Raw genomic sequence first — 16498 nt, forward strand, 5'->3', positions numbered from 1 at the left:
ACTCTACTTAAATTTGGTACACTCAAGCGCCGGTGCGCTTTCACCGGGTCAACCGGCGTCTTCAGCGGATGTTATTGCTCTGAAGGTTCATCACAGATGTAGCAACAACAAATCTGCAGAGCAATAACATCCGATGAAGACGTCGATTGGCCCGGTGAACGCGCTCCGGAAGGTGAGTGTACCAAATTTAAATAGGATACTGCACTAACCTTTATTTCTTGAATAATGTGTCCGAGACATTGAAAACATAAATAATGGGTGAGACACCGCCGAAACCATTATTTAAACGTTTGTACTGTCGAGGCCTATTATTTGGGTGTTGTCATGATATTAATAGGCTTTCCGCAGTGCGACGCGGCGCGTTGTGCGGGAAGCGACGCGGTGAGCATTTGCGTTTGATTTGGAGGAGGAGCTGCGCGAGGAGGAATAAAAAAATAATAATAAAAAAGATTATTCTGAGAGAGGAAGGAGGCATGATAATAAATGACTGATGATTATTATTGTAAATCTTCGTTTGATTGTTTGATTTCTGATCGTCTAAAAGGAAAACTATAACATTTCATAGTTTTATTAAGAGGCAAGAAAGGTAAATCTACAGGTACGCCATTGCCACGAAATAGCATAAGAAAGACTCAAAGAAATCACCAAGAAAACATCAACGAAGTTTTCGAAGAAAGAAACTGGAAAATCACCAAAGAAATCATCAACAAAGTTTTCGAAGAAAGAAACTGAAAAATCGCCAAAGAAAACATCAACAAAGTTTTCGAAGAAAGAAACTTGAAAATCGACAAAGACTGTATCAAAGTTGGTAAAGACTAGTTCAGCTTTGTGGGAGCACGTGTGGCCGAGTGGATAAGGCGCCCGACTCATAATCCATAGGTTGCGAGTTCGAGCCCCGCTCGTGCCAACGTGTTGTGTCCTTGGGCAAGGCACTTTATCATCATTGCCTACTGGGGGATTGGGGTTGGGTTGAATTGGATGTTTGTATAGTTGTTTGTTTCAATGTTGCAATATTGGCACTGATTAAGCTGCTGCCTGCAAATTGCATAGTGTCTGTTTAGTTGTGTTTAATATACTATTCTAGCAATTTGACCTGCGGGTCACCATTAGAGTTTGAAATAAAACCTTTCTTCCTTCCTTCTCACCAAAGCCAAAGAAGAAAGAAGATATCAAATACAGAAGAAAGAAGAGAAGAAGATAATGCAGTATTGAAGAAGTATATCATCGGTAAATATGTACATACAATTTCACAGATGCTTAATAAAATTGTATATAGTTAAGTCTCGCATTTAGTTCTGTTCGTATTGTAGTAGTGATATTTACATTTTGAAGGAAATTTATACTTCTATAGCTTCAATATATGCATGTAATAAGTCTATGTCTATTACATCAGACAGAGTATTTTAATACTCTAATATTAATATTTTAATAAAAGATCGCACACAAAAATGTCTGCTGTGAATCAAGAAGTTTGATTTCTGATCGTCTAAAAGGAAAACTATAACATTTCATAGTTTTATTAAGAGGAGAGCCGGCAAGAACGTAACACGTGTAAAGGATAATGCTACACCCTTCATTTTGTATTCTATTACCACAAAAAGTGTGAAAAAAAAAGAGAATATATCACTTTAACTTTAAGGTTTACTTTAAGGTGGAGTGCGTACGCTTAAGTGACAACGCGTATCGCGGAAATATTGTATGTGTAACCCAATCATAATGCTATGCCTATAGAATGTGTTACTGCGCTTAACTCATTATTGCAGCATAAAGGGCTCTCACGTGATGTCTTTTTACAAATCACTGTGTGGGATTTTGAATAATGGGTCGCGAGGGTAAAAGAATCTCGCATATGTTTAATCTTAAAGCCTTTGCCTTACAGCATTCACATTTCATTAAAATTAATATGCTATTTAGAACAAACAGGTTAAATTATTTCAACCCGCAGTATTAAAATTTAACAATAAACTATGTGAATATGCTTGTAGTTTCCTGTAAGCTGACATCTTGCTTTGGTAGCACCACGTGCGTTTCTGGGTTGTTGTTATTAAAAGAACAGCAATTTGTGCGTTTAAAATTTAATTACAATGAAAATGGAATTTGTAAATTGACTAATGCTCGGAGTATTCAGGTTAAATCGGCGATTTCTTTATACTTTGTCAAAATAAAATGGTGGCATATTGAATTAATAATAAATAGGTTGCAGATCGTGTTTTTTTGACATCATGTAACATTATTCTCAGCATATTCCAATTGCTACCTGAAATAAGAATATCCTCCCACTGTTTTCTATAATCTACAGTTTGCAAACAAATCTCCAAATATGTATTAACCGAAGTGATTCTATTTTAAGTCACTACTCCCGTAGCTTGAAGCTACTCATTATTAATTTGGTTATTGGGAGAGTGTTCGACTTTGGTTTTGTTATGCATGTTAGATATGAATGCGAACTTTCAGGGTATGTTTCATTCAAACATATGTTACAATATTTTATTTCATATAAAACGTATTCATACAATTGTTATTTGCAAGTTACCGTTTTCTACTCTAAATTTCCACGCACTTGGTATAACACACAAAATCACGATAGCATGCCAGCGGCGGTCTTGTACACACCAGGAAGAAATTTGTCATTGAATATATCGAATATAAGAAACAAAGATCATCGTATAACTATAGTGAGAAATATTTGATCGTTAAAACAACAAAGTGATATTACTGTTGACATATTTCTTTTTGTACAAATCCAATAAAAATGAAACTTGTTCAAAGAACAAAGTGATATGTATGACTTTCAACAAAAAATTTAAGGGCTCGAAAATTCTTATTTTACATGATTTCCCGCAAGTTGAGGGAGTTTTGTCTAAACAACGTTTTTATTTAGACTAAACTGTGGTAAGACAATCAGGCCCGTAACTATGGAATGGGAGGGGCGAGGGGTGGTATGCAAATCGCCATAGGCCAAAAAAGTCCCCCCTTTGACCCAAAAAGTCCCAGTTGCAAGCTAAAGAATAAGGTTTTTTATGCATTTTTTTGTCAAGAAAGGTCCAAATTAAAATTTTTACAAAGATTCACTTTTTTAAAATCCGCCCGTTCACTTTTCTAAATCAGCCCCACCCAAATAAATACTGGTTACGGGCCTGTAGACAATTCTTTGACAAGCTATTCTTTAAACAAACCCAGGTTCTAATAAGCATGTGTCAAGCCAATCAAAGTCCAAGAAGTTTGATTTTTTAATAGTAGAGTGTTTTTGTTCGTATCTTAACAACGCGGAGACAATCCAACTGGCAGGAGCACTATTCAAGAATTAAGTTTCTATCTGACACTGCTATACTTAAATTGTCACAAACATGCTAAAAGTGGCACTGATATCAGTCCAGTTTCCTAGCCGTCAAACAAAATAAGTTACAGCATCGGATTTCCGGACTTTTTGCCCAGTCGTGGTTTTTGGAAATTCACACTTTTAAAGAGTCCAAAGGCAAAAAAATCCAGCAGAAAAATAGTTCAAATTAGAAATCCTCAATTTGAGAGCTGATTTTGGACATTTCCTAGACTATGCCATAGTCGAATTTTATTAAAAATATGTTATTATTAGTCAAGATGAACCCATTTCGTTGAACTCAAAATTATACTGATGTTTATTAAAATTAAAGTATTCAATAGTAAAATGGTCATAAAGAGTTAAAAATATCAGATGATTAGTGACAATAAAAGTAATTGAATGCAACACTATCTTGCATAATTATAATGGCTCACTTTAAGGGGTTGTTTGGAATGACAGGTGAGTCAGGGGTCAAAAACAAAATTTTTACCTTTTTGACCTCAGCACATGTGTATGTATGATCTGCCATACAAAAATTAAAAAAACAATACCTCAAAGTATCATTTTTAATGTTTTTTGTTATAATCACGATTTTCTACAAATTTCATCTGTTTGTACTGGGGCGTGTCTGTTGCCAGGTAGGCCTACATGACAGCATAGACACACGTTACAACCTTGAATAATAATACAGAATGACGTTATATTCTTCTTAACCTATCTTAGAACTGCCTATTATTTCAATTGTTATACTGTTCTGGTTGGTTTATTGCATATACTGTATAGAAATTATGCAATATGACGTCCAGCATGACAGAGTCATCTTCATTCAAATAAAATTCAGGTACCCGTAAGGTACCACGGAGCAATTCGCACGATAATACAATAAAACAGATGAAAGGTATGAATGGTTGTGGAATCGAATTGCAGACCTGTCCCTCTGTCACCTTAGAACTGCATCTCGTAGGCAATGGTAGGTAATAAACCAACCGGAACGATATAACAATTGAAATAACAGCATGTCTTGGTCTCAATTCAAGATGTGCAATTTGGACACACCTACTCGTTGGCTGATTTATACTTCAACAGTTCCTCAAAGTGATATTAGAAAAGCCACTATCTCATTGTTCATTGGCCCGCAGTATGCGCTCGCCCCGGGGCACTCAACTTTAGAATTGATGGGTATATGTGCCTACATTTTGTACAAGCGTCGCGAAGTAGGCGCATATCAGTACAAAACGTTGGGGGTTAAAAAAAAAAAAAAAAAGGGTCAATTATGTACAATCAAAATGAAAAAGGGGTCATTGGGTATAATATTTTGAAAACTGAAGGTGCCTGGTCGTCGGGTATAGTCGGCTTCAAAAGAGGGGCATATATTGACAGGCACATACCGTCACCTCTAAAGTTGATGCCCCCGGGTGCTCGCATTATATTTTGTTCATGGCTCGGCTTTTAAAACTCCCACACATCACAATAAGGCTATTGAAAAGTGTATAGAATAGCTAATGATAGACTGGTCCCTGCGATTAGTCGCGGACCCGAGCGACAATATAGTAAACACATCGAGTTTATAACACAAGTGACAGTAGTCGTGAATTATGGAGGGTTTCATTGAACTTCTACCAGCAAAATATGGAATAATACTAACACAAGACACCAATCGAGATGATGATACCAGCCATAATGGAAGGCTTGTATTTGACCTTCTTATGAATCCAATTTCGTGGCGAGAAGTGAAAAAGGTAATGTATATTTCAAGAAATTTGGGTTCAAAAATTCCGTATCAGCTCGTATCATCAATTCCGTAAATATGGCGTATAGAGGCACAACTTGACAATAAACTGAACTATTTAAACGTAAAGGACGCACTGGATACACATAAATTTGTGTTTCCTTGCTGGCGGAATAGTTGTAAAACTCTTTTTGTCAAAAAAGTTGGACAATTTATGAATTATGATTGGCAAAATAGCGAAAGGAAATAGACTTTTCCAACCATGTAAAACTACACTGGGTTGTTGACATGGTCGACATACATTAAGACATACGCATGTTCCTAAAGTAGGAGGTAAGTACTATAATTAATTGTTTAAAGTGCTCAACATACCAGCAAAAAGTCATAGGGTCATCAGAGTACAGGGACTTTGTGAAATACTGGGTACAAAAATAAAGTGCGTGAGCCGATATGCAACATCAAATATAAAAGCCGATTTACATAATTTCCCATGACCTTACAGAAGTGATCGTGCTCAAATATAAAACTATAGAGTTTGGTCCTTGATATGCACCATCAATTGTGTACTTGTGATCAATATTGCTAGGCAAACAATCACAGCAAACATGCCAAAATCCTCCCATTTCTCCTCCATTTACACACATACAAACCCATCCCTTAATACTGAACAATTCTGATTTTGGAATCTACCAGTTTATTGATAGCGAACCCCGAAAATCCGACTATGGACTTTGAATTTTAAGCAGAACTTTACCCCGGGACTTTGCTCTCTAAAACACACTGTCAAGCATACTTGTTTATCAGTCCATTAACCACAAGTACTAAGCATGGTATAGTACAAGACGCGCTAGATATTTGATGAGAGATTAACTTTCGCGTCAACACAAAAGCGCCGCAAATACCACAGATAGTTGTGTACGGTGTAGTTAATGGTGATGGCGCGGGCCCGGAAGATTTAAACCATAGCGAGATATGGGCGACCAATCACAAGGCAGATCCATTTAAAGATGCATAACATCATGGCCAATTTTAGTTAGGCCAGAAATTGGGAAGCTAACAAACAGAGGGAGTGCGGTGACTGAAAAGATCAGATACAGATGTGAAAATCTATCAGTTGCACACAAATCAATATAAATCAGAGTTTTATGCTTAAATGTAATAGCCAGGGTATGCAAAATGGGCAAGTGGACTACGGAGAAGTCTAGACATTTCCATGATTTTTCCTTCATTCAATTGGATTTCCAGGCTTTTTCAAGTGACATTGGCAACTGGAATTCCAGTCGATTTCAGAAAGCAAACTTGGAAATCAAGACATTTCTCTGATTGAAAAGTTACTCCTCTATAGGGGAGTCCACTTCTTGTACCATCCTCATAACAGGTGTACCCAGAGAGTGGTTCTTTTTTTTCAATTAAAATTTTCCGGTAACCTAAAGACAACATTATGTAACCTCACAACAAGGGTTCCATGTGGGTGTATACTTTTAGGACACAATCATGACCTCAGTATGTTTGTTTTATTTTTGAAGTTTATACTAGAGGGTGGGACAAGTAATCTCCCATGTGATTCGTTATATCTGGAGTGGGACATGGGAGTGGTACATGGGTTTTGACTCCACTCTAGACAGATTGACTAGGTAGTAAAACCACAGGGGTATGTTTCAAGTAGAGCATGTAGAGCCTCTGTCATTGTCGGTGTCACCTGGATTAGATGTAACACAGGTTCTATCACTTGTAACATTCAACAAGTTTGTTACATTCACAACATTTTTTTGCTGAATTCCTGATATGCGATATATGTCATTTCTAATTCCCTTTAAAAAGGTCTACCAAGACGTCCTAGGTAGGTCAAGCATCTGTCTTTAATAACTGTATGTTGTTGTGGATTTTAACTTTGACCTTGAAATCTTGGATTGGTCACGGACAGCTCATTCTTAATATGAATTCGAACAATTTAAGACAGTATTTGTTATATTTTCAACATTACTAAGGATTTCCTACTTTGAGAGCACACCATTTCATCTATTAACTGTCGCCAAAATTAAAATTAAACTTTCAGAAAATGTTTCGTCAACTTAAATTGTATTATTATTGCATTATATACCTTTGATTCACCTCAAGTCAGGGCCGGATTTACCTTTTTGTGGCCCTGGGCCAGGCCAAAACTTGGAGGCCCCAAACTGACCATAAGGAAGGCATGTGCACTCAAGTGGGCAAGTTTGAGTTCTAAAATGGGGGCCTACTATAAGATCGACAGTGGCGGCAGAAGCATTGCAATTTAGAGGGAGACGAGCATACTTTGTTCCGGTTTTACTAAAATTTCAATTTCAAATTTTTTTAGCCCAAAGTGAATGTGAATTTTGCTATGTAAAGGGCTATACGCTATCGCTAGTGCGCGTGAAGCGACTAAAATAGTGCAATTTTACCATATTTTGGTCCTAAACATTGTGTTTTCGGGCTAAAAAGGAACATGCACAGGGCAAATTTGAGGGCCCACAATTTTTTTGGGCCCATCTGGCACAGTGGTAAATCCGGGCCCGTCTTAAGATCAGGTCCGTATTTCGCTGGTCGCGCGGGTAAAATTAATAGAGCATGGCGTACACGCAGGCATACAACGGCGGTTTGTCGGCACGCTTGCTTGACATCACTACCAAATTTGAGGTGAACCAAAGTATAGCTCATATTCCCATCTAATCGTTGCAAGCTGAGAGAGACTTTCACCTCTTACCGTTCCCATCTGGCCTTATTGTAAGAAATAAAAATAGGAAGAATGAGATTGTGTAAAAATTAAAGCGATATTGCTCTAATATCATGGCCTATTTTTTACTTTGATACATTCGAATAGAATTGGGTCGACCGTTCTTTTTTATTTGAAATTTGACGCATCATGAATGTTATCAATCAATTATCCCACTTTCCGATACTTGTTTGTTATGTACACTTACCTTAATATTAATGCAATGTCTCGTACTTACTGCCGTGAAATTGAGTAAGATATGAATACATAATACTTTTTAATATTATAACTCAGTTATTTGCGACGAGCGAGCGCTCGTAGGCATATTGAGTCGGGAAGTATTTTGCCGCTCAAAACAGTATGACTACGTTCATTGGCCAAAAATGATATCGCCCGTTGATTGCGACTGAAACATTGACTTACCTTAACAAGCGCCCGGGGAAATTATGTTTTTAGTATTTTTGTATTATAACTAAGATATTCATAAGAACTTTTTTAAGTCAAACATGTTGTTCTGACGTTATCTCAATGTCAGTCATTTCAAAGTTTGTTTACTAGTAATTGTGATTTTGTTACAGTGAAATAATTATACAAACGGGTTCGTACGTCATTTATGCATTTATGGCTATCTATAAAATAAACATCATCCTTTTGAGCAGTTTGACGACAATTGTGCAATTAGGTTGGAATTGAGTAATTTTCAGTTTAGTATTTTTGTACAAGTCTTCGTTAGAACTGGGACTATTTTCGACGAAACCACTGCAAGTATGCTCATTATTTTTTAAGATCTTTTAAGATGAATTAACACTCGATCACTTCCCTTACGATAAAACATTGTTCCCAACTCAACACACTGCTTATAATGTGTCAGAACGGCACACAGTTTCAGACAAGCTAGCGACACTTTAAAAATCTAGGGTTACAAGCGTAATTGTTTATTTGAAACGTAATAATATTGATCTCAAGAATGACGTTAACATTAAAACCAAATTGGGCTATTGTAAACGGACTGAGAATACAAGCACTAGTTCAAGGACACTCAATGGTTACTTTAAACATATTGGAATTGTTTAGATTCTGTCGTTTCAAATTATGAGTATTAGGATTGGTTTTGTTTGGGTCACGTGGTTTACTATTATCCTTTCTAAGCACTTGACTGACGTCATTAATCGTGTAATCGCAAAAAGTTACCTTGATCCAAGTATACAAAAGAAGTGTTTAAATTTCGCCGTGTAATATTCACGAGGAGAGAAATCGAATAAGTCAATCTACATTTGAAAGCATGGTGTAGATGATCGAATAATCCTTGGATTAGGTTGTGAAAAATAATATTTCCTCCTGAGATTTCAAAAGAATAGACACTCGAGTGATATACACATATTCATATGCATATCGCATACGGGATAATCGATTGAAGCTAAAACTATATGACTTCCGATATGGGCTAGGTAATTTTTATTCAAGTTATTCATTGCACGAAAAAAGTGAGAAAGAGAGAGAGAGAGAGAGAGAGAGAGAGGGGGGGGGTGGGTGGGTGGGGGAGAGGGTGTGGGGTAGGGTGTGCAGGGGGTTAGGGGAGAGAGTGGATTAGAAGAGGGTAGGGAAGGAAGGGGATGGTAGAGCTCGAGAGGAGAGTGGAGTAGGGTGTAGGGGAGGGACAAGTACAGTGTAGGGGAGAGGTGAGGCAGAGAAGAAGGAGACCCTGGGGAGAGTAGAGAGGGAAGTGGAGGTAATATAGGTGAGAGGATAGGGGAGCCCAGGTGAGGTTTTTTTCCGGGGACAAGAAACCTTTTTTTGTCGCTTATGAATGCAGCAGTCCCCCGCCGTGCACACGTGTGATTGACATCCGATCCATACATATATTGGTTTCCTTCAACATAACATAATACAAAGGAGGATATATGGCCGATAATATAGGTTATTATATTCTTTCATGGTACTATAAACTAGTGCGTGTCCTTCCTACAATAATGTTGAATTTATTACTCCATTGATGAGCGAAAAAGCATTTGGTATTTGACCAAAGAAGTAGTGGAGCTTTTCCCACCGCAACAAAAAGCGCTATACCTCACTGGCTAATCGCTATCGCTCAGTGATATAGTATAAATTCAGCTTTCGGTGTTATGATTGCAGACAAGATCTGCTCCTATTTTCAATCCCTTGATTTTTGGTTTCTGAACAAAAGAACTAAACCCGAGAACTTGAAAAGAGGGATTGTCCGATTCTTGTTTAGTTTTAATATTCTTGTGAAGAATTTAAATTCTTCATGAGCATACTAAGCTCAAACACATCTAATCACAAACATCCAATCAGTGTTTTTTGCGAACACAGCGTCGATATTCTTGGAAACAAGTTGTATAATCGTGTTGGTTTTTTACAAGGCGCACTTTATGAGAACACAGAAACAATCATTAAAAACATTTGTATATGTGACCTCAATTATGTAATCTGAACAGACAAAATGTACAACTTAACTGCGCACTTAACTAAGCTTCAAAAGATAAACTGGTTAAATAGAAAGGTAACCATGAATGGATGTTCATTGTTAAGATAAGACTTAAAGTTACTCAAAGTATTCAGTTGAAAATCCACTTTCTCTTAATATTAGGTGGTCTTATGTTACCAATTACTAATACCGTACTTGTAGAATGGGAGAGGAATTGCCCTCCTTCGATGGAAAATGGGCCAAGTATCTTCGCAGTGTACTTTGGTTGTGTTACCTTTAATGAGTAATATTTTCACATAGTGTAGGTGTGCACCTGTTAACGGAAACCCATTGTGTAATCACTTACAAAAACAACAAAGGTCTCGGATGAGGCTGTATTGCTTTGTACTACCAGACAAGTCATTTTTGTAAAATTCTGATCACGAAACTCTTTAATTTTGAATATGAATAACAAAATTTCAACTTTATTTTGAATAATTTAGAATTTTAAACTGTGAAATTTGTGTATCAGGGTATCAGATTAAATATTAAAGCAGTGACCGTTAGTTGATCTGTAAACAACCATGTCGTGTTGCCCAATGCCAGGTTTATTACATTATCTATGAATGCAACGACACGTTCAAGTTACTTTGTAACGTGTTGGACTGTGAAGAAGGAAGTAGGGTTATTCACCTTGGGGAGTAATTATATTTACTTTACGCGTTGCTCTTTAAATTGATGAAAATTAAATGTTAAATTTCAAAGCCATTGTATGTTTTGATGTTGATTGAAATTTCGAGTAAAATAATTAAACAGCAAGAGTAAATACTCGTGGAAAATAGAAGAAACAACTGTTTTGACGGCTTTAAAATTTTTATTTGAACAGGTGAATGACGATAAAACGATATAACTCCATGCAGATTTTTCCGCATTGTTTTTTTTCAATTATGACTGCGTAAGTAATCCTTCTAACCGGGAGATTTACTATTTCCCCTAACTTCATTGAGTAAAAACAGACATAGTTTTTGGACGTTTCTAAAATTTCACGGTTTGTATGTTTTGGCTATCCGGAGAAAAAATCACGTGGAGAAACTTGATGGAAGCAAGTATTAGCTTAAAAAATACTAGGCTTAAATCAAATAATTGTAAAGAGGTTAGCAAAGCACAATTACGAAAGAGACAAAGCGGAAAGAGTAAGTAAAGTGAGATCCAAAAGCCACCTCTCACAAATTATCCGTGATTTGTCTTGTTGGAATCAGTTACCTAGAAAACAGGTGAAATATTAAAAAGCACCTGCTCGTGAGATTTAGACTAATAATCATCACGAACTATGACAATAACAACAAATGAGTCACGGAAAATGCACGTTTGTGTTTTTATTGTAAAGCCTACAACAGCTGCATGCATGTTGTATTTTACACTTGCTATAGTGTTGCATGACCCTAATATTTGTCTCTTTCTCTGTTTCCAATTGTCCTCTTATTACCTATATTGAGTAATACAAGAGGATCTTCTACGTAATTTTTACCATATCCCTTCAGCATTTGGGCACGGTTGTTTGTTTTGATCATTTATTAAATTTTTTAACAAAACATTATACAATGTTCATTTCTAGACCTGGACAATATCACACTAACATTATATTTCCAATTCTTTTTAACATACATTTTCGTGTTTTTTTTTTTTTTATTTATCTTTTTCTGCTTTAATTCTATAAACTGTATATTTTTGTGCAAACTGAGGGCGCTATTTACATATATTTAGATTTAACTTAGCCAATATAATATTCCTAACATCTCATGATAAAAAGTTTTTTGAAAATTTCGTTGCTATTTGTTACTCTTTTTCTAATGATTTAATGGCATTATACCAGTGTCTACCCCTTGTAAAGATGAAAACACGATTTAAGATAAATAGCGCCATCAGTGTTCACCTTTTCTTGAAAATGACGTAGTTTTACATGCTATCAAACAACTGTATGGGAAGATCAATACATTTTGGTAAAAATGGTATACAAAGAATTTAAACCACCATAAAAGGTTACACCTCAAAGCAAAACATTTTGTTTCCTATACGTGTACAAACAAATTGGTAGATACAGGTTGAACTTTTTATGTTTTTAAACGTTATATAAATTACATATTCATTAGTGACCTTGTGTGCAAAAATAAAGTAATTAGCATTTACAGTTCATTTTTATGACACATTTTACATCGACCTGATTTTAATGTTTGTCCACGAGACAATTAAATTTTAAACTGCTATTTCTTACCCGCAAGGACGTTGAATGGGGCACACAAAGTGTTATTGTAGAAGTGCAATTAAGGTTATTAATTATTTTACACTGTTGTGATTTGGTAGTTCACAGCATCTTACGAATGGCAGTGAGCTTTGGCAAAAACTGCATTGCTTAATTCATAGCGAGCGTGTAGAATAATTAAAATATCACAGATATACTTTTATAGGTGCTGCGGTTCTTGAGTTACGTTGTAAAGAGGACTGAAACAACAACACTTTTGTAAAACGTACATAACTCATTAACAACAATAAATTAAGCAAATTTGCAAAGTATACGATATGTAGAATGAACTTTTGCAAAACATCAAGGTGTTAATTTTCAATAATTATATTGATCTAGATAATGCCAATCGATTTTTAGGTTGCTTCGACCAACAATACCTCGTCTACCCTTAAGTAGAAGAAACACTATTTCTTGTTATTTTCGTATTTACCTTTACTTTAAAACTGTTCATACGCTATAAAAGCCGGTCATGATTTTATTATGGAACAAAATTGGTCATGATTTTAATATGGTGCAAAAATCTCTGAGATAACGTCTGCAAATAAAATACCAATATATCAAAAAACACAATTTCACCAGGCGCTTGTTACGTAGTCATACTTTCTTGCGCAGCAAACTATAAACGATCCAACACTATCGGCCAATGAGTAAAGCCGGCCAGTCCATCTGTTCTACATTCTCATTTTCAAGAAATTCTCTCGCGCTTCGGGCTCTGTGCGCCTTGGTGTTGCCATCTTGGGTCACGAAATTGTTCCCGAAGTCTCTTCTTGCAAACGGATGCGTAACTGTTTCAAGAACATGCAGGTATTGGTCCTGGTTCATGTGTCCTTCTAGCATGTAGAGGTGTGATTTTGACCTACTGTGAAATGCTCCTCATAGCCTACTGTGATTTCACCACCACCTCCCTGGACTCTAGGCAAGATACAATCCTCACACAGGGTTTGACCAACCTGTCTTCGGACCTTCGGCAATCTTGAACCGGGCCTCGTTACTGAAGATCACATTACGCAAGTGGCCTACTGTCAAATTCCTGTGTCTCTGTAAGCAACGCAAGCCCGCATGCCGATGTCTTTGCAGTCTATTGTTCACAAGTTTCCTGGTAACAGGCGAGTTTATGGACCTCAGCCATTCTGTTCGTAGCCGAGATGCAGGCTTTCTCAGGAGAGATCGGTCTTCCCTGGCGGTTGTCTTTCGGGGCCGACCTGACCTCGGTCTAGGTGTAGTAGTAATCTCTAGACGTCTCTTTAATTTTTTTGAAACTGCACCTTGTGTTATTCCTAAAGCGGCACCCATATTTTTCTGTTTGTAGCCGCGACTACGTAAGTCAATATCGCGGTCGAATAAATCTGCGCTCAACTCGCATCCCATGATCAGAAATATCGTATACAACAGACAGATGCAACAAAGTAAATCTGCTTTCTTCACACGGTAATGGAAAAGCCAATGTAACCTTATGAATCATAGCGCTAAATTAACTGCAAAAAGGATGCCCGATGGTTCATTGGTCAGGCATAAGAAGCTATTGTCCTATATTACACAATGTGTGATATGGAATGGTACCTAACATCTTGCCAGACACCCGTGATCTATTTTGCATGGTTGACGTGTCATTGATGTTAAGAAATCTGCACTTACAAACAGAGCTATGCAAAAAAATAAAAAATATTCCAAACTTCCAAACTATAGTATTAAAATATATGCAAATATGGTATTACATGCTCACTGTTTATAATACAAGCATTAGTTAGGTAATAATATGAATATTCAAATTAAAGTGTGAGCATTGCGTGGATGTGCAGATAAATAAGAGCAGGAAGCAGGTGCACAAAAATATGTACAAAATCTGAGGATGATCAAAGAATTACAAAAGTTGTTCATAATAAGAACATGTATTTAGGAGGATTGTTATTTTGGTTAACGTCTTAAAGGACAGGTAGGTGGCACAGCACAGGTATGATATAATTATGTTGCATTCCACTTAGGTTTCGTATTATAACAAAATCTAATTTCATTGTTTAAGATACACACGCACAATTATTTCCTATTATTTGGTTGATCTTTAGTTCTTTGTCATGATGATTTTTTTGCCGTTTGTATGATAAGTAATTTTAGTTTACTGTGATTAGTTTTTCATCGGAAAATCATTTCAAGGATCGGTTTTCATTTTTTTTTTCTATCGGGAGAAAAAAACCCAACCACGTGGAAAAAATTCAGGAAATCAGGTATTATCTTTTTAAAATGCTACAGGTAATTAAAATAACGTTTTAAAGCAGCCAGGGCAAGTAAAGTGAGATCAAAAAGCTACCTCTCACAAATTATCCGTGATTTGTCTCGTTGCAATCATTTACAGAGAAAACAGGTGAAATCTATACACATTTCAGTCCATTATTGCAAAGCACCTGTTCGTGAGATTTACACTAATAATCATCACGAACTATGACAATAGCAACAAATGAGTCACGGAAAATGCATGTTTCCATTGTGTTTATATTGTAAAGCTTAAACTGTTTTATGGATGTTATTTTTTTATTAATCTATAGAAACTATCCGAAACATTGGTTGAAATAAGTTGCATTAATCAAAATTTCATAACTTGAAAAAGCAGTAAATATAGTGTGTATACTGTGTCTCGTCTCAAGTTGAGAGAAACGTCATGTTGGATTTTGTAGTGGCAGACTCAAATCAGTGTGTTTACGCGGTTGCATCACCAGCGTACGGACAAAATCGCCCCTTTTCATGTTTTTCTTTCACATACCACTTCAAATGCCCCATTGTTTAAAATTACCTATCTTAAGGGCACCGATCAGATCGTTCATGATTTAACTCAATTCAGTCACTTTTGCTACACAAAAACACGAAAATTGGCCCAAGCTGTTTCAGGACTTCTTTACACAACATGGACCATATCTGCGCCTGCAGACCACTGATTTTTATTGAAACAAAACTTATTGAGTGGCTTACTATGACGACCAAGTAAAATTCTGTACAATCAATAACTAATTCATGTTTGCATAATACTATTTTCTAAATTGTATAAATTGTACAATTCTTGTCATTTAAACAGGGGAAAAGCAACACACTACATTTTCAAAATTTACGTTTTAATTTTACATCCTATATCATCATGAAAATTATCCAGGATGGTGGTATCGTTACTCACACAGGTGGCATGTGGTTTAAATGCACGACAAAATATAATACATTTATAACAAAACTTACTTGTCTTAATGTGTTGAATCCTGATCGTTTCCCTCCTTCTGGGCAATCTGTTACAAGACACGCTAGACAACCTTGTATCCAAAGCACAAGTAGTAAAGCCCAACAAAGGCATGCCATTGCAAAATATCTGCAAAACCAAGAAAACAAAATGTGAACATTAGGTAAGTCAACGCTAAAAGACTTTAAAGACAGTTAGCTAATTAGCAGCTTAACAATTTGGCCATCTAGAAATCATTTTTATGCATAAAACTAGAGAAACATCCTCCTTTGTGTACCAGAAGTGTAGCAGTGGCTACAAATAGTTGAACAAATACTTTTCCGAGGTGGCTGCAACTGGTTTCACTAGGTTATCATGTTATAAGCCATGCACAAGGGATTTTATAAAAATCTACTTCTCAGATACATGCTTGTTCCTACTGATATTTCAGAACAGTGCTTTTGTTATACCAACGTAAAATTCTCCGGAAGACAGAAGAGGAACGCTTTAGCTGTTGCACTGACCTCTGAGCATTGACATTTATAGAAAATCTTTTTAAAATTGAAAGTACCTTCGTTTGTATCACCACCAGCCACAAATTGGAATTAAAATTTTTCTCTAATAGATAGTAAAATACTGAAGAAACAGTTGACGAAACAATCGATGTAGATTGACGTCATAAATATTACGACTACGCCAAATGTATGTATTCTAAAACAACAAGCTCACGTCACAATATCAATAATTAGGAAATCGCAAGAATTTAATGAGGCATAATATGGCATAATTCGCT

The 16498-nt window shown here is 36.3% G+C and overlaps 1 protein-coding gene across 1 annotated transcript in view; it reads right to left on the minus strand.

Annotated features, from left to right (window-relative positions):
* The window catches only part of LOC140159878 (conopressin/neurophysin-like), a 46925-nt gene that overhangs the window by 13551 nt on the left and 16876 nt on the right, over positions 1-16498 (minus strand). The window contains 1 exon segment of the mRNA XM_072183218.1: positions 15729-15855. Within this exon segment, the coding sequence (XP_072039319.1) occupies positions 15729-15845 (117 nt within the window). The 5' untranslated portion in view covers positions 15846-15855.

The sequence above is a fragment of the Amphiura filiformis genome, chromosome 1 (assembly GCF_039555335.1).
Source record: "Amphiura filiformis chromosome 1, Afil_fr2py, whole genome shotgun sequence".
In the NCBI taxonomy this organism is placed as follows: domain Eukaryota; kingdom Metazoa; phylum Echinodermata; class Ophiuroidea; order Amphilepidida; family Amphiuridae; genus Amphiura; species Amphiura filiformis.